The sequence below is a fragment of the Phascolarctos cinereus genome, unplaced genomic scaffold (genome assembly GCF_003287225.1).
Source record: "Phascolarctos cinereus isolate Bilbo 61053 unplaced genomic scaffold, phaCin_HiC Scaffold_8;HRSCAF=390, whole genome shotgun sequence".
Lineage (NCBI taxonomy): Eukaryota > Metazoa > Chordata > Mammalia > Diprotodontia > Phascolarctidae > Phascolarctos > Phascolarctos cinereus.
Genome location: NW_027556291.1, coordinates 68,015,838 through 68,042,040, shown reverse-complemented (window position 1 = coordinate 68,042,040; position 26,203 = coordinate 68,015,838). Strand labels below are relative to the sequence as shown.

Sequence of the window (26,203 nt, the reverse complement as noted above, 5' to 3'; positions counted from 1 at the left end):
TCCCTTCCACATTGCGACGTTCCCCATTGTGGTTTCAATATATTGTGGGTCAGCATAAGAAATTAAATGGGTATTTTAGGGGAGTTTTGAGGAAGCTGCAGATGACACTTGAATGCCAGCAGACGACACAGAAAAAGTTTAGAAACTCAGACATGCATTATATATATAATATATATATATATATATATATATATATATATATATATATATATATATATATATATATATAATATTGTATAGTATCAACATATTTTAATACCATAATAATTCAAACTTCTTCTCTGGTACAAAGGGATGACCAAAAAAATTTTATGTGGATTTTCCAGATCACAGAGGCATATGCCCTTAAACCCCTTGATGTGGATGGGTTAACTACTTTATTTCAGAGACCTTAAGTAGTTGGGCATCAAAAACTAACATTCTCTCTACTCAATCATGTGGACCATCATCCAGATTCCCCTTAAATGTGTCCAGAGATGGACAAACCTACTGAAGCACCTCATCTCATTTCTAGATGGTTCTATTATTATTATTGATTATACTCATGAATATACCAAGCTGAGATCTGCTCCTACCAGGCACCTTACAACCTAAACTAATCTGGCCACATTTCAGGACCATATTGGCCAATAACAGTACATTCCAATCAAATGCCACAGTGGCAACTGATTCTCTTCCTCTGGTTACATCTCTGGCTCTACCTTCAAAGCACATGATCTTTGTATAAACATTAAGAGGTATACTGTGGCAAATTCTCCCCACTTCCCTCTCTTCCTCTCCCTCTCCCTCCAATTAAGACCAAGCCTTCATACCTTCCAGGAGTTTCTGCAGGCTGCCCCGCATTACATGGATGTTTTCAATACCAATGAACCTGAATCGAATATTGGCATAATTATCCTCGTTTTCATACCCCTTTCCAGCTGCTCGGTTAGCGATGGCATTCAGCTGCAAATCAAGGACACGGTAGGGCAGGCATCAATAGGCTGAGTGAGGCAAGGACAAGACTTGTTCTTGGGGTGGGCCTCAATGATATTATTCTTTATTTCTAGAACCCTGCTCATAAAAGGAAAAAACTAGGGCCTAAATTAGGGGTTAGGGTAGAATTTCACAGTTTCTTAAATCCTGTACTTGAGAAAATGGCAATATACTTTCATCAATATGTTATGACTCTAATTGTGGCATTGTGCATCATGGTGGCAGTGCAGATGCTAAGTCCTTCCTGCCTTATCAGATTGGCAAGTACACTGGGCACGGTTCATATTAATAAGAAATACACAAAACACCTCAGGCATAACTTATATACATTACCCTGGGCAGAAGGAAAACAAACATGGGCTTAGAAGGCAATATATCAGTTCAAAGAGAGACTGCGGCTAATTGCAATCCCTTATCATACAGACACAGGGTAATTAAAGAGCTATTGAATGAATAACAAACAGAATATAACACTAGGGAAGGAAAAGCAAGGCCCCTGGGTAGCAAGTGAACTTGTTAGGACAGTATATTACTATAAATCAGAGGTTCATAACCTTATTTGTGTCTGGATCTCTTTGGCAGTCTGGTGAAAGCTACGGGCCTCCTTTTCAGAAAAATATTTTTAAATAATTGAAGGAGATGCTAAATTCATTTAGAGGTGAGGTGAAGGAAAACAAAGATGCCATTTTCTTCCCATTCAAGTTCATGGATCCCTTGAAATTTATCCATTAGATCCCATGGCAGGAGGGGTTTGTGGACTTCAGGTTAAGAATCCTTTCTACAAATAAAACAATAATTACAAGAGATATCCTCTACCTCAGTGGTCCTGGGCAACACTAGAGTGGGGGTTCTTACCCTGGGGTTCATTAATTTGAGTTTTTTAAAATACTGTGATAACTATATTTCAATATATCGAGTTTCCTTTGTAATCCTAAGGATTTTCTTTTATGCACTTGAAAATATTATTCTTAAAAGGGAGTCATGGGCTTCATCAGACTTTCAAAGGAGGCCAGGATGCAAAAAAAAAAAAATTAAGAATACTTGTACTGGTGAAAATAGCTGTTGTAGAAATCTGGCTATGGTTTCTGACTATGACTAAGTAGTGGACAGAGTACTGGATTCTAAAGTCAGAACAACCTGGGACTGTTTGCCACATCAGACACAGCTGGCATCAGGAGGCAAATCACTTGTTCTTTCTGAGCTTCAGTTTGCCCATCTGTAAAATGGGGATAATATTGCCTGTAGTATTCACAGGGTTGTTATGAGGATCAAATAAGTTAACGTCCGAAAAGGTCTTCATAAACTTTAGAGCACTATATGTCAGTTATTATTACACTGCGTAGTACTGTAATATAATAAATATAATATAATATAATATAATATAATATAATATAATATAATATAATATAATATGATATGATATGATATGATATGATGAATGATATGATATGATATGATATGATATGATATACTATACTATACTATACTATACTATGCCTTAAAGATTGCTTAATGGAAGTTACTACTCCTTATTTTCTTTCTTGGTAATAATACAATAGCTAACGTTTATATAGTGGTTACTCTGTGCCAGTCACTGGGCTAAGCACTTTAAAATTATCACCTCGTATGGTTCTTACAATAGCCCTGGGAGGTAGATGCTACTATTATCTCCATTTTATAGATGAGGAAATTGAGGCAGACAGAGGTAAAGTGACTTGCCCAAGGTCATACAGCCAGTAAGTGACTGAGGCTGGATTTGAACTCAGGTCTTCCTGACTCCAGGCCTGGCACTCTGAGCACTGTGCCACTCAGCTGCCCCTACTGCTTTTATTATATGACACTGTGTGTTATTGCTCTCTGTTTGGGAGATTTCCTCCCCATTAGAATGTAAGCTCCTTGACAGCAGCAATCCTATCTTAGCCAAACTTGGTATGTACTCTAGTGTAGCGCTTTGCACACAGTAGGGGCTTAATGAATATCTGCTATCTGCATGGATGAATGAATGAATAAGATAGTTGGGCATCCATACAGTGAAGAGACACACCTAGCCCTGAGTTGAGAATTTCAATGAATCCCCTCAAAAGGTACCTTTGGCCTCGTGTCTACCACATAGATGAATGGGCTGGCTGGGTTGGCTTGGCTGATGGACTGTAACATCTGTTCATCCTCCAGGCAGCGGGACCCAAATCCAGAGAGGGGTTGGCTACAGCGGCATATGGCAGCCTGCAATGAGCAAAGGCCACAGGTCAGAAAGGCTCCGCCACCTCAGTAAGCGGCAATTCTGCAGGGAAAAGACTGAATGGTTCAAGTTTCATCATCTCTGAAAGGATGCGCCAATGCTAGGAAGGTGACCTGACAGTTCTATATGGTTTGCCAAAGTGCCTTACATACATTATGACATTTGATAATCTCCATTTTAGAGAAAAGGAAGCAGAGGATCACACTACCAGCACTTTCTTTACAGTTCAATTCAACAAACATTTATCAGCTGGGTACTAGAGACAAGGTCCTGTGCTCAGAACTTCAGAAAGGTAAAAAATGACAGTATCTACCATCAAGGAAGGTAAGACCATAAGATCAATCAACCAACATTTATTTGCAATTGACAATCAGCTGGGGAAACAGGACATATACACAACACAAGGCGAATCCTTTTTTTTTGTTTTCATTTTATCTTTGTCTTCTCAGTACCTTACACATAGCAAGCACTTCATAAACGCCTGTTGGATAGGATGGGGGCAAATCTAGATTTGGTTCTAGAGAACCAAAAGCAGTGCTCCAGGAAAATGTAAAGATGGCAGAATCAGGGAAAATTTCATGAATTAATTGTGCCGGAGCAGGGCTTTGAAGAGAAGTCGGGGGAGACAGGGCACAGCCAAGACGGCAGGGTGGAAGAAGCACTCCATCTAAGCTCTCCCCAATACTCCCCTCCAAATAACTTTAAAAGAATGCCTCAAATCAAATTTTGGAGCAGCACAGATAATAAAAGGTGGGGGTGAGACATTTGTCTAGCCCAAGAGGACTTAGGAGGTGAGAAGGAGAGTTCTGTGACACTGAGGTTGGGGTTGGCCCAGAGTACATATGGGAGTAATACCAGTTGGCCTTGAAGGTGGTTAGGGCTGTCACAGCAGCAGCAGGTTTGGGAGCTCTAAGCCCAGAGGCTGGTAAGGGAATTGGACAGCTGGTCAGAAAGAAATTACAGGGGACCCCTGTCCTAGGCTAGCAACTCCACTGCACACAGTGAGTTCTGAGATGAAGCTCCAGGGCAGAGAAGAGCTCTTGCAGCTGCAAGGAATCAGGGGCTGTTTCTAAGTAAAGACCAAAGCACAGACCAGGACAGTAGTGACCATGTCTTACCTAGGATCACAACACTTTGGAAACACTGAAAAACTTATATACCCCCAGTACTAGCTGGAGAAACCTAGTGCCAAAAAGCCTAAAGCCTGGGACAGTGCCCTACCCTCTCATTCTGAGAACAGAACCCAACTTAAACATAAAGTTCAAAGGAAAAAAAGGGCTGGAAATACGAGCAAACAACAACAACAACAAAAAGAACCTAACCATAAAAATCTACTGTGGTGACAGGGAACATCAAAACACAAACTCAGAAGAAGCCAATGATGTGAAAAGCCTCAAAGAAAATGCAGATTAGACACTAGCCCAATTGAAAACTCCTGAAAGAGCTAAAAAAAAAGCAAAAGAATGATTTCAGAAATCTAATAAGAGTGGTAGAGGAAAATTGAGAAAAATTATGAAAAGAGAATTAACTGTTAACTGAACAGAGGCATAAATTAACTGAAAGAGGCATAAAAAGTACTGAAGAAAATCATACCTTACAAAACAAAATTGGCTAAGCAAAAAAAGAGGTACAAAATCTCACTGAAGAAAATAATTATTTAAAAATTAGAATTGGGCAAGTGGAAGCTAATGCCTCCATGAGACATCAAAACAAAAAATAAAACAATAAAATAAAGTCAAAAGATTGAAAAAAATAGAAGAAATGTGAAATATCTCATCAGAAAAACTGACCTTGAAAATAGATCAAGGAGAGAGAATTTAAGAATTACTGTACTACATGAAAGCCATGATCAAAAAATGAGCCTAAACATCATATTCCAAGAAATTATCAAGGAAAATTGCCCCAATATCTTAGAACCAGAGGGCAAAATCAAAATGGAAAGAATCTACTGATCATTTCCTGAAAAGAGATCCTAAAATGAAAACTCCCAGGAATATTATAGTATAATTCCAGAGCTTCCAGGTCAAGGAGTAAATATAACAAGAAGCCAGAAAGAAACCACTCAAATATTATAGAGCCAAAGTCAGTATCACACAAGATTTTAGCAGCTTCCACGTTAAAAGAACGGAGGGTTTTGAATACGATATTCTGGAAGGCAAAGGAGCTAGGATTGCAACCAAGAACAACCTGCCCAGCAAAGCAGAATAATCCTTCATGGGAAAAAATGGTCATTTAATGAAATACAGGACATTCAGGCATTCCTGATGAAAAGACCACAGCTGAATAGAAAATGTGGCATTCAAACATAAGACTCAAGAGACACATAAAAAGGTAAACATGAAAGAGAAATTATGAGGGATTCAATAAGCTTAAACTTTTTATATTCCTATATGAAAAGATGATACTTGTAATTTAAAAATTTTATCATTATTAGGGTAGTTAGAAGGAGCCTACATAGACAGAAGACACAGGTGTGAGACGATTATGTTATAATGGTCTAAAAAAAATGGAGGGGTGAGAAAGAGAGCTGCACTGGAAGAATAGAATTTTAGAAAAGTTAGATATGACAGATGTCTGGATAAAATTGAATGGTAATAGAAAGGAGTATACTTATTCTCAGATATACATGTCACTTTCACAAAAATTGACCATGTATCTATCAGGGCCTCATAAAGAAATGAAGAAAAGTAGGAATACTAAATGTACCTTTTTTGGATCATAATGCAATAAAAATTACACTCCATGGGTAGCTTTGGAAGCACAGATCAAAAGTTAATTGGAAATTAAATTATCTAATCCTGAAGAATGAGTAGGTAAAAAAAACAAATGATAGAAACAATCAATAATTTCATTAAGGACAATGACAACAATGAGACAAGATAACAAAATTTGTGGGATGTAGCCAAAGCAGTATTTAGAGAAATTTTATAAGCAGATCAATAAATGGGGCATGTAACTAAAAAAAGGAAAATCTTCAAACACTAAAATTAAAATCCTGAAAAATCAAAGGAGTGATTAATAAAATTGACAGTAAAAAATTCATTAAACTAATAAATAAAACTAGGAGCTGGTTTTATAAAAGAAATAAAATAAACTGTTGGTTAATTTGATTTTTAAAAAAAGAGAAGAAAACCAAATTGTCAGCATTGAAAATGAAATGGGTAAATACACCACCAATGAAGATGAAATTAAATTAATTATTAGAAGCTATTTTGCCCAATTATATGCCAATAAAACCTGCAATCTAAGTAAAATGGATGAATATTTACAAAAAGACAAATTGCCCAGATTAATAGAAGAGAAAGTAGAATACATAAATAACTCGATCTTAGAAAAAGAAATTGAACAAGTCATAAATGAGCTCCCTAAAAGAAAAATCCCTAAGACCAGGTGATTTACGAGGGAATTGGGGCAGCTAGGTGGCACAGTGGATAGAGCACCGGCCCTGAAATCAGGAGGACCTGAGTTCAAATCCAGCCTCAGACCAAACACTTGACACTTACTAGCTGTGTAACCCTGGACAAGTCACTTAACCCCCAATTGCCAAAAAAAAAAAATACAGATTTATGAGGGAATTCTACCAAACATTTAAAAAATAATTAATTCTAATACTATATAAACTATTTGGGAACATAGGCAGAGTCCTTTCAAATTCCTTCCAGGACATAATTATAAATTTTGATACCTAGAGCAGGGAGAGGAAAAACAGAGAAAGAAAACTATTGAGCAAATTCCCTGATGAATATCTATGTAAAAATTGTAAATAAAATAGTAGCAAGGAGACTGCAACAATATATCACAAACATACATTGTGACTAGGTGGGATTTATACCAGAAATTCATGGCTGGTTCAATATTAGGAAAACCATAAGTAGAACTGACCATATCAATAACAAAACTGACAAAAAATCATATGGTTATCTCAACAGATATAGAGTTTTGTTTTGTTTTTTACAAAATACAACATTAATTCCTATTTAAAATGGAGAAATCATAGGAATAAATAGAACCTTTCTTAAAATGATAAGTAGTATTTATCTAAGCAATAGAAGGCTTCCCAATAAAATACCACTTTCCAGGAGATCAGGCTCATAACAAAGATAAGTTGAGTGCATTCCCATCAACAATCCTACAAATTATGCCCCAAAAGCCAGGGGAACGGAAATCCATGTTATAGCTGGAAACCCTCAAACTCTGGAAGGACACTATAGAACATAAAAATAGGAGAACATTGTACACAGCAACAGTAATGTTGTAAGGATGATCAACCTTGAAAGCCCTCTGTTACAAGACATTCAAGCAAATAGTGCAAATCACTTAACCCCTCTGGGTCTCAGTTTCCTTACCTGTAAAATGAGAAAATCTTAGACAAAATGATCTCTAAGGTCATTTTCAATGCTAAATTTTATGTAAAATTCATAAGATCAAAGGATTCTGAGCTGAGATGTTAGAGATTACCTCATCCAAGCCCCTCATTTTGCAGATGGCAAAACTGTATCCCAGAGATTAAGTAATTGCCCAAAGTCATATAAATACTACAGAGGCAGAATTTGAACCCAGGTTCTCTAACTCCTGATCTAATGCCACTTCTACTATATCATGCTGCAATTTGGAAATGTAGGACTAGAGCTCAGGGGAGGGAAAGAGCTGAAGACATAAAGTTGGGAATTAACTGCATATCTGTGACAGTTGGAGTTATAGGAGTGAATGAGATGACCAAGGATGCTCATTTCATCTCTTGGTTTGTGTGTCCTGCCCCCTTCCCTCCAAGCTAAAGTCAAGAAAGAAGAAAGAAAATAATTTAGAAGTCACAGTACATGAAAGAAGTATGTTCAACTTACATTGTTCTCTTTGTAGAAGTAAGAAAGCACAGGAATACGTCCTCGACTTCGGAACTTGGCACATCCCATGACTATTGCCTTGCTAGCTGCTTTTGGAATGACTATTTCAGGAGGGTATGTGCTGCAAACCTAAAAGTAAGAATTGTAAAAAACAACTGAATTCTTATAATATTTATTTGGTAGTAGCAGGCCTAGCAGCAATTATCCATAGGACTGTTGGATTTAGAAATGGAAAGAACTCTAAAGACCATATAGTCTAATTCCCTCAAGTTAGGGAAACTGAGGCCCACAGAGGGGAAAGAATGTCACACATGTTATAAAGTTTTTTTTTTCAAATAGTGCTATTAATTTCCAGAAATGAGACATAGTGAGACTATATACAGATACAAAATGCACCCTCAGAATGACCAGGATTTAAGCCAGAGGAACACACGTATACTCACACATACAAATAGGTGAAATCCACACACAAGGAAGCCTACTAAAGTAAACAAAGTCCACTAGAAACAAAAGAGTTGAAACAAGCAGATTCATGCTCAAGTGTGCAGACCCTTTGACCCAGCTCTACCATTACTAGGCCTATCCCTCAAAGAAAGAGGAAAAGGACTCACGAATACTCAAAAATTTCGAGTGGCTCTTTCACAATTACCTCATAGTTTTTGTTTGCATCTGTTATTTGCCAGTAGTCATTTGGGACTCCCATACGTTTGTAGTCTGATTTTAAGTCGATCGTTTTCCATCCCATTTCTCTATCATCTTTTGAAGATTTGGGGTTATAAGAAAAAGCATAAAGTTCTTCTGGTCTCACTGGGGAAAAGAAACAGTAATGAAAATGGTGCAGTTATCAGGGAGACTTAAGGGAAGCCATCCATAAATCAAGTAAAGGATTAGTTCTCTAAGATTTAGTGTTGAAAGAGGGCCTTAGAGACCACCTAATTCAACCTAAAAGTTAAGTGACTTTCCCAATGCAACACAGGTAGGGATCACAGGTTCCTCACAAGCCATCTAATCCAAATGGTTGGTGCTCAGATACTCCCTCCTCAGTATCCCTGACTACATGAAGGAAGGGGAAACCACCACACATTCCAAGGCAGCTCATTCAACTTGTTAGAAAGTTCATCATTTAAATGGTCAAAGGATATGAACAGACAGTTCTCAGATGAAGAAATTAAAGCCATCTATAGTCATATGAAAAAATGCTCTAAATCATTATTGATTAGAGAAATGCAAATCAAAACAACTCTGAGGTACCACATCACACCTATCAGATTGGCCAACATGACAAAACAGGAAAATGATAAATGTTGGAGAGGATGTGGGAAAATTGGAACACTAATACATTGTTGGTGGAGTTGTGAAATGATCCAACCATGCCCAAAGGGCTACAAAAATGTGCATACCCTTTGATCCAGCAATAGCACTTCTAGGGCTATATCCCAAAGAGATCAAACAAATGGGAAAAGGACCCACATGTACAAAAATATACATAGAAGCTCTTTTTGTGGTGGCAAAGAATTGGAAATTGAGAGGATGCCCATCCATTGGGGAATGGCTGAGCAAGTTGTGGTATATGAATGTAATGGAATACTATTGTGCTATAAGAAATGATGAACAGGCTGACTTCAGAAAAACCTGGGAAGACTTATATGGTCTGATGCTGAGTGAAGTGAGCAGAAGCAAGAGGACTTTGTACACAATAGCAGCCATGTTATGCAATGACTAAGAATATTAAACTGAACCCTTCTCAGCATTACGAGGATCTAAGACATCTCCAGAGGCCTCGGGATGGAAAATGCTGTCCACATCCAAAGAAAGAACTATGGAAGTTGAATCGCTCTCACTTACTTTTACCTTCTGTTGAGTTTTGTTTCATCTTTCTGATGGCTCCTCCTATTGGTTTTAATTTTTACTTACAACTTCACTAATGTGAAAATATGTTTAATGGGTATGTAAATGTAAAGCCTATGTCAGATTGTGCGCCATCTTGGGGGGGGGAGAAAAAGGGAGAAAAAAATTTCAACTCAAAAGCATATAGAAAAAAAAATTAAAAAAAAAATATATATATATATAAAAAGAAACTTCATCATTAAGCCAAAGTATTCCTCTGTAATTTTTATAAACTGGTTCTATTTCTACATTTTGGATCTAAGCACAACAAAATTATTTCCTTTCTTCCATTCAAAATACTTGGAAAATAACTATCATATTCCCTCTACATCTTCATTTCTCCAGGCTAAGCACCCTCAGGTTCTTCAAACAGCTATTATATGGAATGATGTCTACTTCCATCACTATCTGGGTACCTTCCAGTCTGTCAAAGTCCTCCCTACAATGTAGGAAAGTAGAACCAAACACAACGCTTGGCATAGCCTGACCAGGGAAAAATACAATGGAACAATCACCTCCCTTCCTCTAGACCAGGGGTTCGGAACCTGCAGTCTTGAGGTCACATGTGGCCTTCTAGATCCTCAAGTGTGGTCCTTTGACTGAATCCAAACTTCACAGTGAAGTTTCTCATCTCATTGTCATATATTCAGATCTTTTCCCATCCAAATCACTGAAGAAAATGCTGAACAGCAAAGGGCCAGGAGCAAATCTTTGGGGTATTCCACTAGTCACCTCCCTCCAAGTTGACATTGACCACCACTTTTTGGGTCAGGTCATTCAACCAATTCCAAACGCTCCCAGCTGTACTATCATCTAACCCACAACCTACATCTCTCCATCTTTTCAGTGAGGGTAGAAGGCAACTTTGTCAAATGGTTTGCTGAAACCTGATATAAGACATCTACAGCCTTCTCCAATTTAATCTAATAAACCCAGCAAAAAAGGAGATGAGGTTAATTTGGCCTCACCACTACGCCAAGATGCCACTTCCTAAAGTCATTTTTGGTATACCCAGACAGACCTAGGAAAAAAATACATTCTACATCCAAGTTGCCTTTTGGGGTACAGAGACAACGTTTCAATGTTACAATGGACTTTTATTTTTTAAACTGTTAGATTTCTTGTGAAGAGGCAGCATGGTCATAATGGACAGAGCAACAACAGTCTTGGAGTCAGAAAGAGCTGGGTCCAACTTTTACCTCTGTGACTATGGGGAAGGCACTTAACCTTTCAATGTCTTTGGCAATTCTCCAAGACTAGAAATTGCTGACATACCGTGGGAGAAGGCATTTCCTTATCAGGAACTGAAATCACAGGCGTAGCATCAATAAAAACAAATACTAAATTTTCAGAGAACCAAAGTCACCCACATAAACCAGGAAGATAAACGTGGTTCTAGGTTACAGCTAGTTGCAGACCAACATTAGTGGAGGGAGTCTCCATTTCAGGAGTGCCCCTATACTCCTAAAATCATAGGTCTGGACCCCAAAAATGTTACTGGTAACACTCAAACTTAGAAAAAGCAATCAGCCTGTATTTCTGTACAAGAGAGCACCTTCATCTTCTGATATAGCTTCATTAACCATGGGGAAACTTTTTTAGCATATAAAGAAAGCCCAATATTTTAGTGAGGTTCATAGAAAGGCAACTACCAGTTGGCCATAATTTCTATTCTCAACTCCTCATCCCCAAGCTTTTCTATTATTCACAAAACATCACAAAGCCTAACTACCTGGCTGGGAGAGCTTGAGCAGTGAGGCATGTACTTCATAACATTCCCATTCAGACCCAAAGACAAAGTGTGCTGTCCGAAAGTTTTTGCAATGCAAGAGCAGAGGATGACCCATGGAGGTAAGGGCTGACTTCTCCACAACAGCAATGTGGTGGTGCAGAATCTGCAAAAGAAGAAATATGAATGAGTCTTTAAATAGCAATTTTCTCTAATGGTGAAGTTAAATTGCCCAACATCGACTCTCAGAACAGTGATTCTTAGATATTGGCAATGGCCTAAGTGTCCAGAAGTACCCTTTAAGAAAAGGAAAGCATTGTACTTCCATGTAGGTGGGTGAGCAAGGAAAGATGTCATTCTGACAATAGGTCTTCATTTTAGGATAAGCTGAAATGGATTAGAGGGACCACCTTAGCATATTAAAAAAGGTAAATAAATAAAATAAAAAGAACCTCTGGCAGGCCATTGTGAGTATCACTTTGGACCACAATGAGTCCACAATCTGATCAAAAAACAAAAGCTACAGAGGGGCAAGAGGTGGAAAAAGCAACGGACTTGGAATAAGACAATCTGAGATTAAGTCCAGGCTGCACCAACTTAGGATCCTTAGCCTTAGATCTGAAAGGTTCCTTTAGAGATCATTTCCTCCAACTTCCTCAGTTTTCAGATGAGGAAACTTGTTAGTTATATGACCATGGCAGTAAGACATGGTAGAAAGAGCGCTGGATTTGGAGATGATCCAGGTTCCAATTCCACCTCTACTACTTATGTGAGACCACGGGCAAGTCACTTTATTTCCCTAGGACTCAAGTTTTTCATCTGTAAAATGAAAAGAGGGTTGGCCTACATGAAGGGACTTCATCTTTTTGGTCACTTTTTAAGGTCCTTTCCAGCTCCAGGATCCTGAATTACTTCATCTCTCCAAGACTCAAGTTTCTTCATCTATAAATGAGGAATATTAATATAGCTTTAGATGATATGATATACTATATAAACATATAATACTTGCACTTCTTATTTCATAGGACTGTTGGGGGAAACGTTTTACAATACAGAAGCACCATGGGAATGGAATACAACTTAGTGCTGAGCCAATTCCGAATTAAAAGGACAAGAGAAAGGATCCTAGTGCATTGGGTAGGGATACTCCAATGGAAACACTGGGAAATTGGAATTGTTATTTGCTGCTAAGCATTTTCTGTTGGAAGCTGGACAGAGTGGCACCCACCAGAATGGATGGCACTTGATTGAGTACAACTCCCACCAATGCGAGGAATACCTACAGTCATGAGAAATCATGGCTCCATCTAAGTATTCCAACATTCAATTTGATTCTAGGGTCAATTCCACTGGTTAGTTAACTTTTCCCTAGAGTCATTGCAAAAAAGTAGGTAAGTTCTTCTAATGGTAGACCTAAGGCCAGAACAAGAACTATGAATAAGCAAGGCTTATCCTGTAACTCCCTCTCATGCTAAAGCTGCCTGAGAAAAAAAGAAAACAAAACAGAATGGGGAAAGAGAAGAAATGCTGTCCAAATGGCATTACTATTTCAGCTTCCCTTTGAAGCTAGCAAAATACAGAAGAAATTGGGGGAGGATTTTTCCCTTTTAAGTTCTTCCTATCTCTGTGACTCATTTTCTATTACCATAGGCTCCATCATCTTCTTTTCACTAGGATCCAACCTGACCTCTTACAGCTTTGTGGTGTTTCCTTCCTAGAGTTCTGGAATGATATTGCCAACTTCATTTGTCTCATCCCTTTTTTTCAAATTCTTCCCCAAAGAGCTGTCTCTCTCACGAAATCTTTCAGTTAGAAGTCTTGAGAGTATATGAAGACTTGTGGGGTGGCCAGGGTGGATGGGCAAAGAACACAAACATGGAAATCATCTGGGCTCATCTAACTTGCTCCCTTTCTCTCACTATTTGGAATACTAAAGAGCTTTGATGATCCACATAAAATGGATACTGGCAATGCAAGTGAGGCAGCCTGGGGTGGTGGACCTGAGATGTGCCAAGGGGTCCCAGGCATGTCTTGGGTGGGTCATCTCTTAGTGGCCTGGGCAGCTCTAAGTGGCAGAGCATATGCTATTCTGTATTGAGAAAGGGAGTTTGCTCACCAGAAGTTCCCTGTAAATCCTTATGGACTTTCTTCTTAGGGATTTTCACCTCTATTAACCTCCTCACTGGGAGCTCCCAACATGGATAGGTCCTGACCAAAAACAACTGTGCCAGGTTCTGGGTTATGGTTGAGGAGCTAAGATCTGGTAGAAAACCAAATCATCTACAAAAACAAGTATCGAATTTCCTAAGTCCAGGTCACCCCGATAAACCAGGGAGCAGCAACTCATCCTGTCCTGCAGGGGATGGTAGGGAAGGCCCTAGACGTTGTGTGTGATGTTGGGCAAGTCACTTAACCTCTGTTTGTCTTAATCCACTGTAGAAGAAGATGGCAAACTGTTCCAGTATCTTTGCCAAGAAACAGCAAATGGACAGTATGGTTCACATGGTCATGAAAAGTCAGACATGACTGAACAACAATTCTACTCGGAAGGCAAAGAAGCTTCCTTGGCCAGGAATAAAGGGTCTCTGCATTGCCTTCTTCTCCCACCTCCTGGGCAAGACAGCCATAAAGAACAATAGAACATTAGATTTAAAATGTAACTGAGAAGGAAATCCCTGTAAACATTAGGGAACAACACGGTACAGTAGGCAAGACAGTGCTAGATTTTGAGTCAGAGGACCCAGGTGTGAATCCCAACCCTATCACTTAATTGCAAGTCACTTTCTCCTCTGAGTTTTATATGGTAAATATGAGCATTATATTATACAACCTCTCAGCTCCCTTCCAGACCTAAATGTCACGTTTCTGTGAATTTTTTAGAGAGGCAGAGAAAAAAAACTATTGAAGAACCACTAGGGAAGAGAACATTACAATTAGAATAAACCTCAGAGATAATCTAGTCCAATAGTTTGCAAAGGGTATAAGGCAGGACACCAGCACGGCAAGAGATTTTGGAGGGTATGCTATTGCAGAAAAGAGAAAATTTACAAATAATATTGTTTGCTATAAATTTTATTTACCTAGCATACACAGCGTGGTAAGTATAGTATTTGGAAAACAAACAAGACTTGCCTATTACAAAATACATCACCGTTTGAAATGTGAGAAGCTAGCACACAGTAGGTGCTTAAGAAACATCTGTTGAATTAGAACAGTTTGAGCTGGTCACTGCAGCAGCCTATGTCTCTCACCATAAATGGTTCATTTCAACAGTGTTCTTCGGAGGAAAGGGTCTATATCAGTGGTCAGGAACCTGCAGCCTTGAGGCTACATGTGGCCTTCTAGGTCCACTCAGGGGTGGCCCTCTGACCAAATCCAAACTTCGCAAAACAAATCCCCTTAATAAAGGATTTGTCCTGTAAAATTTGGACTTAGTCAAAAGGCCACACCCGAGGAGTTAGGAGGCCACAGGTTCCCCACTCATGGCCTATATGATTTAGGAAATAAATTCATTACTAAATACTGGTGCTCTATGGCAGCCCCTACATGCCAAATGAGAAGCCTCCATGTACAAGTCCTTGTTATACTTTCTTATTTCTTATCAGGAACACAGACCCAGATTTCCTTCCGGACCTCAGCAGAAGCATCTACATATATCAGATGGGTTGCAGTAAGGTAGAGAGTCCCGTTAGCTGGTTTCTTGTTTACATAACGATTCAATAACAGGACATTTTCAACCTATTTAAAAAGAAAGAAAGAGAAAAAGATTAAACTCCAACTTGCTACCTGTGACTGAAATATAAGAATGAAACATTTCTTTCCTTATCCTGGTGGCTCTTGACTTTCTCCAGTTTTACCAACATCCTTTCTAAAATGACATAACCATAAGTAAATACTGTATTCTAGTTACAAGTAGATATGATCAAGGCAGAAGACAGCAGGACTAGCATCTCCCTAGGCCTGGACATTGGTGTTCTTGAATGTCATAGCACACTGAGAATATGGCCTACTAAGGCCCCCTGATCTTCTTCAGATGAACTGCAGTAGAGGCATATCTCTACCATCTTGTGCTTGTGAAGCTGATGTTTTTTGAATTTTACATTTATTCCTATTAAATTTCACCTTATAATATGTGGCCCAATGTCCTAATGCATCAAGATCTTTTGATAAGTATCTCTTCATCCAAGTCTTTTGTAAAAATGTTAAAGAGCACACAGATCACTGAGGCATTCCAAAACGATTCCTTGGCTCTGCACTTTCAACCAGAGTGTGTATGGATGGGTCAGGAGTGCATGGGTGTCTAGGACTGCCTACCAGAAAGAGTCAAGGAGCAATGAAGGGCTCAGGCACTAGAGGGAAGGGGTTGGGGTGGGGTGTGATTCAAGAATACTTGCTGAAAGGATGAAGGAAGCTGATGCAAGAGCTGAGCCACACAGCGGGGAAGTAAGGAAGGAGAGTGAAAACCCCAAACTTCAACAACCATTTCTTACCCCAAAACGTGCAGAGAACTGTGCTGTGCACTGGCAGAAATATAAGACAACATGGTATAGTGCCTGCTCTCCCAATCTAAGAATGAGCCGAGGATCAGAGTACACAACTGTATTCTCTGCCTACAGGAACAAGGGATCAATCTGCTTCTGAAGTGGTCACCCTGGCTAAGTAGCTTAGATGGCCCTGTCTTCCAAAGGGCTGCTTGGTCAATGCCCTTCTCCTCCACTTCACCCTCTGCCACGACCACACCGGATGTTGTGACACTTACAAGAACTCTGCTCTTAGAGATGCTGTGACCCATAAAACATGGCATTTTCCATTTCCCTTCCAGGAAGAAAGGAAATGAGGTGCACTTCCGAGGTTTCTTAATCCATTTACTACCCTGATTTGCCACAAGTACTGGCAATAGCTCAAATCTACTATTTTTTAAAAATGATGAATATGTGACTGCAGAAGAGCTTACCAGCCTAAGAACATGCACCAGACATGCCCCATACTATCAATGCCTGATATCATCATTCATCATGAATACTACTGGAAAAACAGAGTGTTTGGAGTTCATCTGAGTCCAGCTCCTACATTTGTAGTTGAGGGAAACTGAGGCACAGAGTGATGACATGACTTGACTAAAGTCACTCAGGCAGTAACAGAATGGGGATTTAGACCCAAGTATTCTCCCTCCAAATCCTTTTCTTTTCACATTTTCAAAAGACTTTTTTCAGTTTTCTCAACAGGGTCTCTCCATTAAAAGGATGAGTAAGAAAGTGTAAAACATCAACAATGCAAGGGAGAAGGGAGAGAAGGAAAGTGAAGACTGAGAAAGTATTTGAGCCAATATGAAGGCAGTGAACTCTTGATCTATGGTGGTCCAGCAAAGACGGGATGACCACTTATTGGCTGGGTCATAGAGCAGACATTCTGAAATTTTTGTGTGTCCTAGATTCTTCCTCCCATCTCTTGCCCCACCACCTTGGGTAGGCAGGCTGTGGAAGCCTATAGACCCATTCTCAGAATCACCATTTTAAACAGATAAAATAAAATACCAGGATTACACAGGAAGCCAAAGGATAGTAAAAATAAAGGAGTAATTGTTTTTTTTTTCATCCAAGTTCATGGGCTCCCCAAGCCTAGCTACAGTGGACCCCAGATTAAAAACCCTTGTGGTAGGCAGTGAGGGTTCCAGTATGAGTTGAATTGGATTGCCACCTAGGCCTCTTCCAAGTCTGAAATTCTGCTATTCTATTATTCTGAAAAAGATTAAGTGGAAAAACACTATAGGAAATAGAGTCCTGGTATAGGCCACTATTAGAAGTTGAATGCATTTATTAGATCAGGTAACAAGGTATAATGCAAGCAGCACAGTCATCAGACCTGGGTTTAAATCCAAGCTACTTACTATCTGTGAGACTTAGGGCAAAATAATTTCTCCTTTCTGGGCCTCACTTTCTTCATTGGTAAAATGAGGTGCTCAGACTAGATGGGCTTTAAGGCCCATTCCAGCCCCAAGGCCTATCATCTAAGAGATCTTCATTTCTGAAGCCTCCCAGGACTTAACAAAATCAGGCAAGTCTCTCTCAAGTGAGAGTCAGAATGATGCATCCAGAGGCAAAGTATTTCGGGACTTTAAATTCAGGAAAAAAGGCAAAGAACAGCATCCTCTGTTACAGTCCCTTGCCTTTTGAATGAGCATGTTCTCCTAATACTGAAGAGCAAATCTTTAAGCTTTTCAAGATAAACCTCCTGTGAATGGGGAACTCGACGGGAGCATGCCTTCTGCTTACTAGAAAAGGCACGCTTACCAGACTTTTCACAGCTGTAAGTTTCTGAAAATCCATCTACATGAGGGCTAACCTCATTTTTGTTTTTGTTTTTTTTTTTAAAATCAGTCCTTGTATGTGATCGTTTAAAGTTTCTCTGAGCATTAACCCCGCATCCCCCCAACCAGGACCCCCCTCTGAAATGAAGCACTGATTTAGTTTAGGGGAAGTTGTTGGTTTTGCTTCCTTGACCATGTATTATCTTAAGGGAGGGGGATCAGGGGCCCTGAATTCAAATTGGGGAAGGGATATACCCGATGGATAGGAAGGTGAATGGGACAAAGCTCTAAATTAGAAGTAGCCATGTTCATGTCACTCTGATGGCTGTATTTCATCAAACCTGCCAGGCAGGCGAGTATAAACAACCTGAGCTAGAAAGCAGTAAGGCAAGAATAAGAAAGAGGTGCCAGACAAAGCCTGCAACTCAGCCCCAGTGAAGGAAAGGGTCAGGAAAAAAAGAGGGCAGAGAAATAGGAATTGAAGGATGAGGCGGAGTATCTGCTCTATTTCCTTCTGTTATTTGGAGATGCCATATATTGAAATACCATATTTTCTGCTAAATGCATCATCATTTCTAATGTGGCCTAAAGGAATGGGGAACCCGCGGCCTCCAGGCCACATACAGCCCTCTAGATACTCAGGTGCGGCCTTTGGACTGAGTCCAAGTTTTACAGAACAAATCCTTTCATTAAGGGGAATTCATTCTGTGAAGTTTGAATTCGGTCAAAAGGTTGCACTTGAGTACCTAGAGGGCCACACGTGGCCTGGAGGTTGCTGGTTCCCCACCCTTGGCCTAACCCTTTCTTTCTAGCATTCCAGGGGTTGGGGTGGGAGAGCAGAGCAGGCCTAGGCAGGAAGATGCTTTCAAATGCCACTTGGAGGGGCAGCTAGGTGGTGCAGTAGATAGAGCACCAGCCCTGAAGTCAGGAGGACCTGAGTCCAAATCTGGCCTCAGACACTTAACACTTACTAGCTGTGTGACCCTGGGCAAGTCACTTAACCCCATTGCCTAACCAAAAAAAAAAAAGACCCAGCAAATGCCACTTGGGAGGGGAATATTTTGGGGGAGTAAGCTCTATTGGGACAGAGCAGTAATGCCAAGAAATTTGTTAAAAACCATTTAAGAAATGACCCCTGGCCCAGAAGACATCATGAGTCAATCACTTCACTTCAATATATTTTTTTTGTTTAATTAAAGCTAGGAAAAGACAGTTGAAAGTATTGAGCTGACTGTCTTAAAGAGCTGATGTCAGGGACAGGGACCTCATTGATGGTAGGTAAGTAACTTTACGATCTTTATCTCATTCAATCCTCATAAAACCCTTGGAGGGAGGGGCTATTATTATCCCCATTTTACAGATTCACACAGGACCTGGTGTGCAAAGACCAAGGTTCCAGCCCAGCTCTGCCACTTACTAACACTGTGGCCTATGATAAGTCCCATCATTTTCCTTTGTTTTCTCATCTGTAAGATAAGGGTGTCGGACCACATATTCCCTAAGATCCCTCCATTTACCTCAATCAGAATAATAATTATTGCTTGTAGTCTTTTTTGCCTTTACAGAGACTACAGTAGCAGCGTTAAGCACAGTGCCTTTGCACACAATAGGAGTTTAATAACTGTTTGTTGAATTATAATTCTAAGGCAGGATGAGAAAGTAAGTGCTGGTATACCTGAGCTGCAGAAAGCACCTGGAAAGGGCATACATCAAAATGCCACCTCTTCTCTTGTCTATGTATGCTCTCTGCCCCTATTAGAATGAGAGCCCCTTAGAGGCAGGGACAAATCTCCTTTTCTATTTGTATATCCAGAGCTTATCACATAGCAAGCACTAAACAACTTTCTTGATCATTTATGCATTCTGCTGTACATCACCAGTCAGTTCTGTTCCACCTAAAGCCGTTCTTTGTGACCCTTCATGGCAAGTGCTGGAAAATCAGGATGACAATCCTTGCATTCATCACCTTCCTCATAAAGTGCTAGAAAAAATCTGAGTTTTTCATCACCAGCTTCAGTTTACTCAAAGCTTTCATGTTCCTGGCCTATTCTTCCAGGCCTAGATCATGCTTCCATATTCGTTTTTAAATAGTCCTGGCTTTTATCTTCTATTTGGCCCTCGAAACAAGTGAGGAGAAGATACCTCCTTCTGATTCTCTGAAAATTCGAGGGACCACAGGTGGGCAATGCTTCATATAATGTCCATCTTTTCTGACATGTTGGCAGTCTCACTAAAACTTTTTTTCTTCCTCATTTTTATTCTTTATTAAAAAGGGATGGCTCTCTGGGAGAGGGAGGGGAAGAGATACAATGGGAAATGTAGGTGATGTAAAGACAAAAGATAGCAATAAAATTTATTTTTATTTTTTAAAACTACCTTGGTCAATGAATTCTCTCTATTCATATGAGTCTTTTTAGATAGCTGCTCCTTTACATTCCTTCACTGGAATTGTTTCTCTTTCTGTCTTCGGAATCTAACTCTTGAGAATCTTATGGGCTATGGGATTTTAGGGTGTGGACAGATAATAATGATAATAGCTAACTTTATATAGTGCTAAGCACTTTGCCACCATTATCCCATTTGATCCTCACAAAACTCCTGCAAAGTGAGTGCTATTATTATCCCTATTTTACAGATGAGGAAACTGAGGCAGAGTATCTGAGATCGAATTTGAACTTAGGTCTTCCTGACTATAGGCCAGAAATTCTAGCTAATGGGCCACCTCAATGCCTCTAGCCCAGGGATGGGGAACCTGGGGCCTCAAGGCCACATGTGGCCCTCTAGGTCCTGAAGCGCAGCCCTTTGACTGGATCTAAACTTCACTGAACAAATCCCCTTAAGAAAAGGATTTTGTTCTATAAAACTTGGACTCAGTCAAAAGGCTGCACCCAAGGACCTAGAAAGCCACATGTGGTCTCCGAGGCCAAGGTTTCCTACTCCTGGTCTAGCCCTTTTATGAACCTTCTGAAATGTGCTTTCCCCAAGGCTAGGGTACATGTCAGACTATGCCCAGTTTTCTTCTTTGTCAAATTCTTTTTTTTTTTGTGCGGCAATTGGGGTTATGTGACTTGCCCAGAATCACACAGCTAGTGAGTGTCATATGTCTGAGGTCACATTTGAACTAAGGTCCTCCTGACTCCAGGGCCAGCACTCTATCCACTGCGCTACCTAGCTGCCCTCACAAATTCAAAGATTGGTTCTTTCATTTCTATTTCAGTAAATCACATAACCCTCAATGATTACTCCACCTTTTGAAGGTCCAAATTATCAATACAGCAAGCCTAGAATGAAGTAGTGGCTTTGCTTTTCCAGAGTTCCAGCAGGGTTTCAACCATCACTCCTTCAATGCCTCCATGCTGGGCTTTTGATCTGCCTCCCAAAGTCCTTTCTCTGTCCTCATTCTGCCTATGTATTATTTGGTATTTTAGTATTTTGCAACGACTTTGCTTTTATTTCTCTGTCTGCTAATGTTTCCAATGTTTCACCATGTTTCTACTCCTCTGGTGCCAGAATTTCCTGATGAGTATGTGTTTTTCATACACAAAACTACTCTTTTACTTACCCCCTTTCATTTATACTTCTCTTCTCAAATCAGGTAAACTCTCTCAGAGCTTTTCCCAATCATTCCAGGAAGTCACAGTGATGCCTATATTTGTCTCCTTTTATTAGGCGATATAGGATCACCTATTTAAAGCTGAGGGGGATCTTAGAAGCCATGTCATCCAAATTCCTCATTTAAAGGAAACTGAGTCTCTGATCCTTTGATAAAAACTGTCAGCCATTATTAACTAGACCTGGCATCCTCAATGAGTTATATCCCTTACATGGGGGTGGGGTGGTGGTTATTTTTTCACAGAATATCAGAGTAGGAAGATAGTAGCAAAATGCAGAGAGTCCCCCTCTACTCATCAAATCACTCAGCTCTGCAACTATGGGCCCTCTAAGACTCTTAGTTATAAAGCAGGTACAGATCTGCACTGGTAAGAGAGATTCCCCTAACTGGGAGTTCCCTCTACCAATGAAATCACAGGTCTCATCTGTTTTTTTTTCTTTTCTTTTGAACAAAACTCTCTAAGACTACATAAAAGTTGCAGAAGAGTTGTCCATCTACTTTGGCGGGGGAGTTTCTTCATTGGATAGTTTTCTCCTACACGGGAATTCCAAGTCTGGAATCGGAGGACCAGGGGTTTTGGGGGATCAAGTCTAAAGCCCTCATTTTACAGGGGGAAAGCTCAGGCCCAGAAAAGGGAAGGGCACAGTCCAGCGGCCATCCATCAAGGGGAGGCCGGGATCTGGCCTCAAAGCCCGAGGGCACCCCTCCCACTACACCACACTGCCTAGGTGAGCTCAGGGAGAAGTGGACAGGACAGGATGGGACGGGATCAGACGGGACAGGACAGAGGGGAGGAAGTTCACTGGAGTGCCAAGGTGTGGCGGGGAGACCCACACGCGGGATCCAAAGGGGAGCCCCGAGGGCTCGTTTGGGGGAGGCGGGACCTAAGTGGGAAGCAGGGGCACCTGGGGGAAGACTCCCCGGGAGGGAGTCTCTGCGCCCCCGAGGGCTGCGATGGGGGTACCCCCAAGCCCGGAAGTGGCCCCGAGCCTCCCCTGGCCGGAGTTCAGCGGCACGCCTTACCTTGGGCAGCGTGATGTGCTCCATGGCCTCAGCGGCCCGCGCTCCTGGTCCCCAGGTGGTGGGCTTGGCCCAGGGGCTCCAGGGGTGGGGGGGCCACGACGGACAGCCTCGGCCGCCTCCCCTCACCTCCTCCTGCTCCTCCCCTTCCTCCTCCTCCTGCTGCTGTCTAACGGCCACCGCAGCCGCCTCCTCCCCCTCCCTCCCGCTCCGCAGCTGCTTCCAGGGGCGCGCATCCCGCCTCCGCCCCCGGCCCCGCCCCCTGGGCCTCCCGGGCCGCCCTCTTGGCCTCAGGCCCCGCCCCTTGGCCTCAGGCCCCGCCTTCCCCTCCCTGGAACAGCCTGCCCTTTTCCTGGCCTGGCCACCTCTGTTTACTCTGTCTCCCTTCTCCAGTGGGACAAGCGAACTCGGGCACTTTCTGAGCTTCTTGGGCTCAGTTTTGTACCAATACCTCGCACCAACAACTCCCAACCCCTGGGCTGGCCTGACCCACTGGCACTCACCAGACCTTCCATGGTTGAAAACCATTGGATTTGAGAAATGGGAAGGACCTCAAAGTTCAGCAAAAGGAGGCCAGGCCTCCCTACTGTTCCTCAAGTACTGTTCCTGTATCTCCCAACTCCACACCTTTGCAATGGCTGTGCCCCTGGAATTCTGTTCCCTCCTTGTCTCCTTCTCTTAGAATCTATTCGCCTTCAAAACTTCTCCATAATCACCTCCACAACATGCTCTACCTGATTCCTCCCAACTCCTAGTTCCTCTCACCCCTTTCCCCCAAAAATGACATCATCCTTATTTTGTACATGCTTACATACATTATCTCCCCAGTTAGAATGTAAGCTCCCTAAGAGCAGTCAGTCCACAAGTCAACATTTATAAAGTGCCTACTCTGTGCCAGAAACTGTGCTAAGAACTGAGAATACAAAGAAAGGAAAAAAAAAAAAACCCAGCCCCTGCCCTCAGAGAGCTCACAATCTAACACAATGCAAACAACTCTGTGCAAACCAACTACTAATCCACAGAGTTAGTTGGAGCTAATAACCAGAGAAGGCTGTAAGCAGCGTGACCCTTGCAGAAGATGGGTTTTGAATCTTGAGGGAATCTTGGGAAACCAGGAGGCTTCAAATCCTGCCTCTGTCCCTTATTAACCCATTACATTGTAAACTCTTTGGGAGCAAGGACTATCTTTTCCCTTTCTTTGTATTCCCAGAGTGCCTGGAATGTAGCTGTTGTTCAGTCCTGTCCGGCTCTACATGACCCCATGGGGGGAGGGGTTCTTGGCAAAGATTCTGGAGTGGTTTGCCATTTCCTTCTCCAGTGTGTCCCAATTTTAGAGACGAGGAATTGAGGGAAACAGGGTCAAATGACTTGCCCAGGGTCACACAGTTAGTAAGTGTCTGAGGCTGGATTTGAACTCCAGTCTTCCTGACTGTAGGCCCAACATTCTATCCACTGTGCTACCTAGCTGCCCCCTGGCATATAATAGGGGTTTAATAAACGTCTATTGACTGACTGGCAATTATTAGAACACTGCAAATGGAAAAATCAACAACAAAAAGATGAAACTGAATGTTATGTAATTGTGATGCCCAAGTTTGGTCCTATAGGATGGATAAGGATACTACACTCCTGATTTCATCGGTATTGGGAATTCTCAGGTGAGGAAGCTCCTTCCAACAAGACAGATGAGCATGTTCTCTGCCACTAAGCATGGCCTAGAACATTGAGGGGATGAAAATGACTTACTCAGAGTCACATAGCTGGTAACATGTTGGAAGCAGGGCTTGAACTCAGGACTGTACTCCAGTTTGGAGGCGTAGTCTCTAGCCATCGTGCCCCACTGCCTCATAGAGGAGATGGAAAACTGGACTTTCCTTTTTGCAAGGATGAAGGTCTGGTGGGGTGAGACATTGTCTAGAGCAGGGGTGGAGAATCTGTGGCCTCAACGCCACATGTGACCCTCTAGGTCCTCAAGTGTGTCCCTTTAACTGAAGCCAAGCTTCAAATCCAAATTTGTTCTGTGAAATTTGGATTCAGTTAAAGGGCCGCACTTGAGGACCTAGAGAGCTGCATGCAGCCTCGAGACCACAGGTTCCCCATCCCTGACTGTCAGACTGTTGACATGGAGGTTAGTTTCATGGAATTTCTTTTGTTTCATTTTCTTTTTTAATTCTGACCATCTCACTCTTCTGCTATGAAACTAGAGTGGTTCCCCATTGCCTCTAGAATGAAATACAAAATGATCAGCCAGCTGCCGAGGGCCTTCCCTGCTTTTCCAGACATGGCTCATATTACTCTTCATACATCTATATTCCAGCCAGACTGGCTTCCCGGGTGTTCCTGCATCCAGGTCTTTGCACGGGCTCTCTTCCGTGCCCCCACTGCTCCCCCTCCCACTTCTGCCTCCTTCAGTCTTTAGCTTCCTTCAAGTCTCCACTCAGGTGCTCCCCCCTTACACAGAGTCTGCCCTGATGCCCCAAAGGATTGGTGTTCTCATCTCCCACCCCCACAAATGGCTTTCTATTTACTCAGCTATTTACAGGATGGCATTCCCCAGCAGTGTGTGAGATCCTTGAGGGTGGCAAGGACTGTTGGTTTTGTCTTTAGTGCCTAGCACAGTGTCTTGTATATAGTAGGTGCTTAATAAATGCTTACTGAGAGCAAGCTGGAATTGTCCTCAAAGAGTTATTAAACTGTGTATACCCTTGGACCCAGCAATACCACTATTAGGTCTGTTTCCCAAGATGATCAGGGAAAAAGAGAAAGAACTTATACGTTCTAAAATATTTGTAGCAGCTCTCTTTGTGGTAGCAAAGAACTGGAAATTGAAGGGATGCCAGTCAATTGAGGAATGGCTGAATAAGTTATGGTATATGATTGTGATGGAATACTACTGTGCTATGAGAAATGACGAGCTCGATGATCTTAGAAAAACATGGAAAGACTTGCACGAAAGAATGAAGAGTGAAATGAGCAGAACCAAGAGAAGGCTGTATACAGTAACAGCAATATTATTTGAAGAGTAACTGTGAATGACCAAGTAATTCTGACTGTTATAAATACTCAAATCAACTACAAAGGACCCATGAAGGAAGATATTATTTACCTCCAGCGAAAGAACTGATAAATAGAAGTATGCATTGTATGGCTTTACACACACATACACACATATATATGTATACATATCACACATGTGTGTGCATGCAAAACAATTTAGCTCATCCCAGTAGAGGTAATGTAGATAAAATATCTTTGGGTTTAATTAATTAACTAGAGTAGCAATGCTTGAATTAGACTAAGCACTGGAGATACTAAGAAAAACGAAAGATGGCCCTTGCCCTCAGGGAGCTCCTGGTCTAATTCAGGAGACAACATGCCAACAGTCATGTGCAAACAAGGTAGATCCAAGATAAATTGAAAATAATTGACAGAGGAAAAGGATGAAGATTAAGGTACAGGGGTGGGGAACCTTTCGCCTCTAGGTCCTGAAGTGTGGCCCTTTGACTGAATCCAAACTTCACATATTAACAAATTAATAAATCCTTTTAATAAAAAGATTTCTTCTGTAAAACTTGGACTCAAGGGGTAGCTA

General features: G+C 41.2%; 1 protein-coding gene across 4 annotated transcripts in view; it reads right to left on the bottom strand.

Moving 5' to 3' along the window:
* The window catches only part of MTMR8 (myotubularin related protein 8), a 52,115-nt gene extending 29,312 nt beyond the window's left edge, over positions 1-22,803 (bottom strand). For 2 of the 4 annotated variants that reach the window (XM_020979643.2, XM_020979642.2), the window contains exons 1-7: positions 22,615-22,803; positions 15,287-15,409; positions 11,675-11,837; positions 8,705-8,862; positions 8,056-8,184; positions 3,064-3,198; positions 813-945 (exon numbers count right to left, since the gene is read on the bottom strand). In XM_020979643.2, the coding sequence (XP_020835302.1) occupies positions 813-945; positions 3,064-3,198; positions 8,056-8,184; positions 8,705-8,862; positions 11,675-11,837; positions 15,287-15,409; positions 22,615-22,638 (865 nt within the window). In that variant the 5' untranslated portion in view covers positions 22,639-22,803. Of the gene's footprint in view, positions 1-812; positions 946-3,063; positions 3,199-8,055; positions 8,185-8,704; positions 8,863-11,674; positions 11,838-12,518; positions 12,614-15,217; positions 15,410-22,614 lie in introns of those variants that run through there. The other 2 variants (XM_078147953.1, XM_078147954.1) reach the window with 2 other exon arrangements.
* Between the last annotated feature and the right edge of the window lie 3,400 nt (positions 22,804-26,203).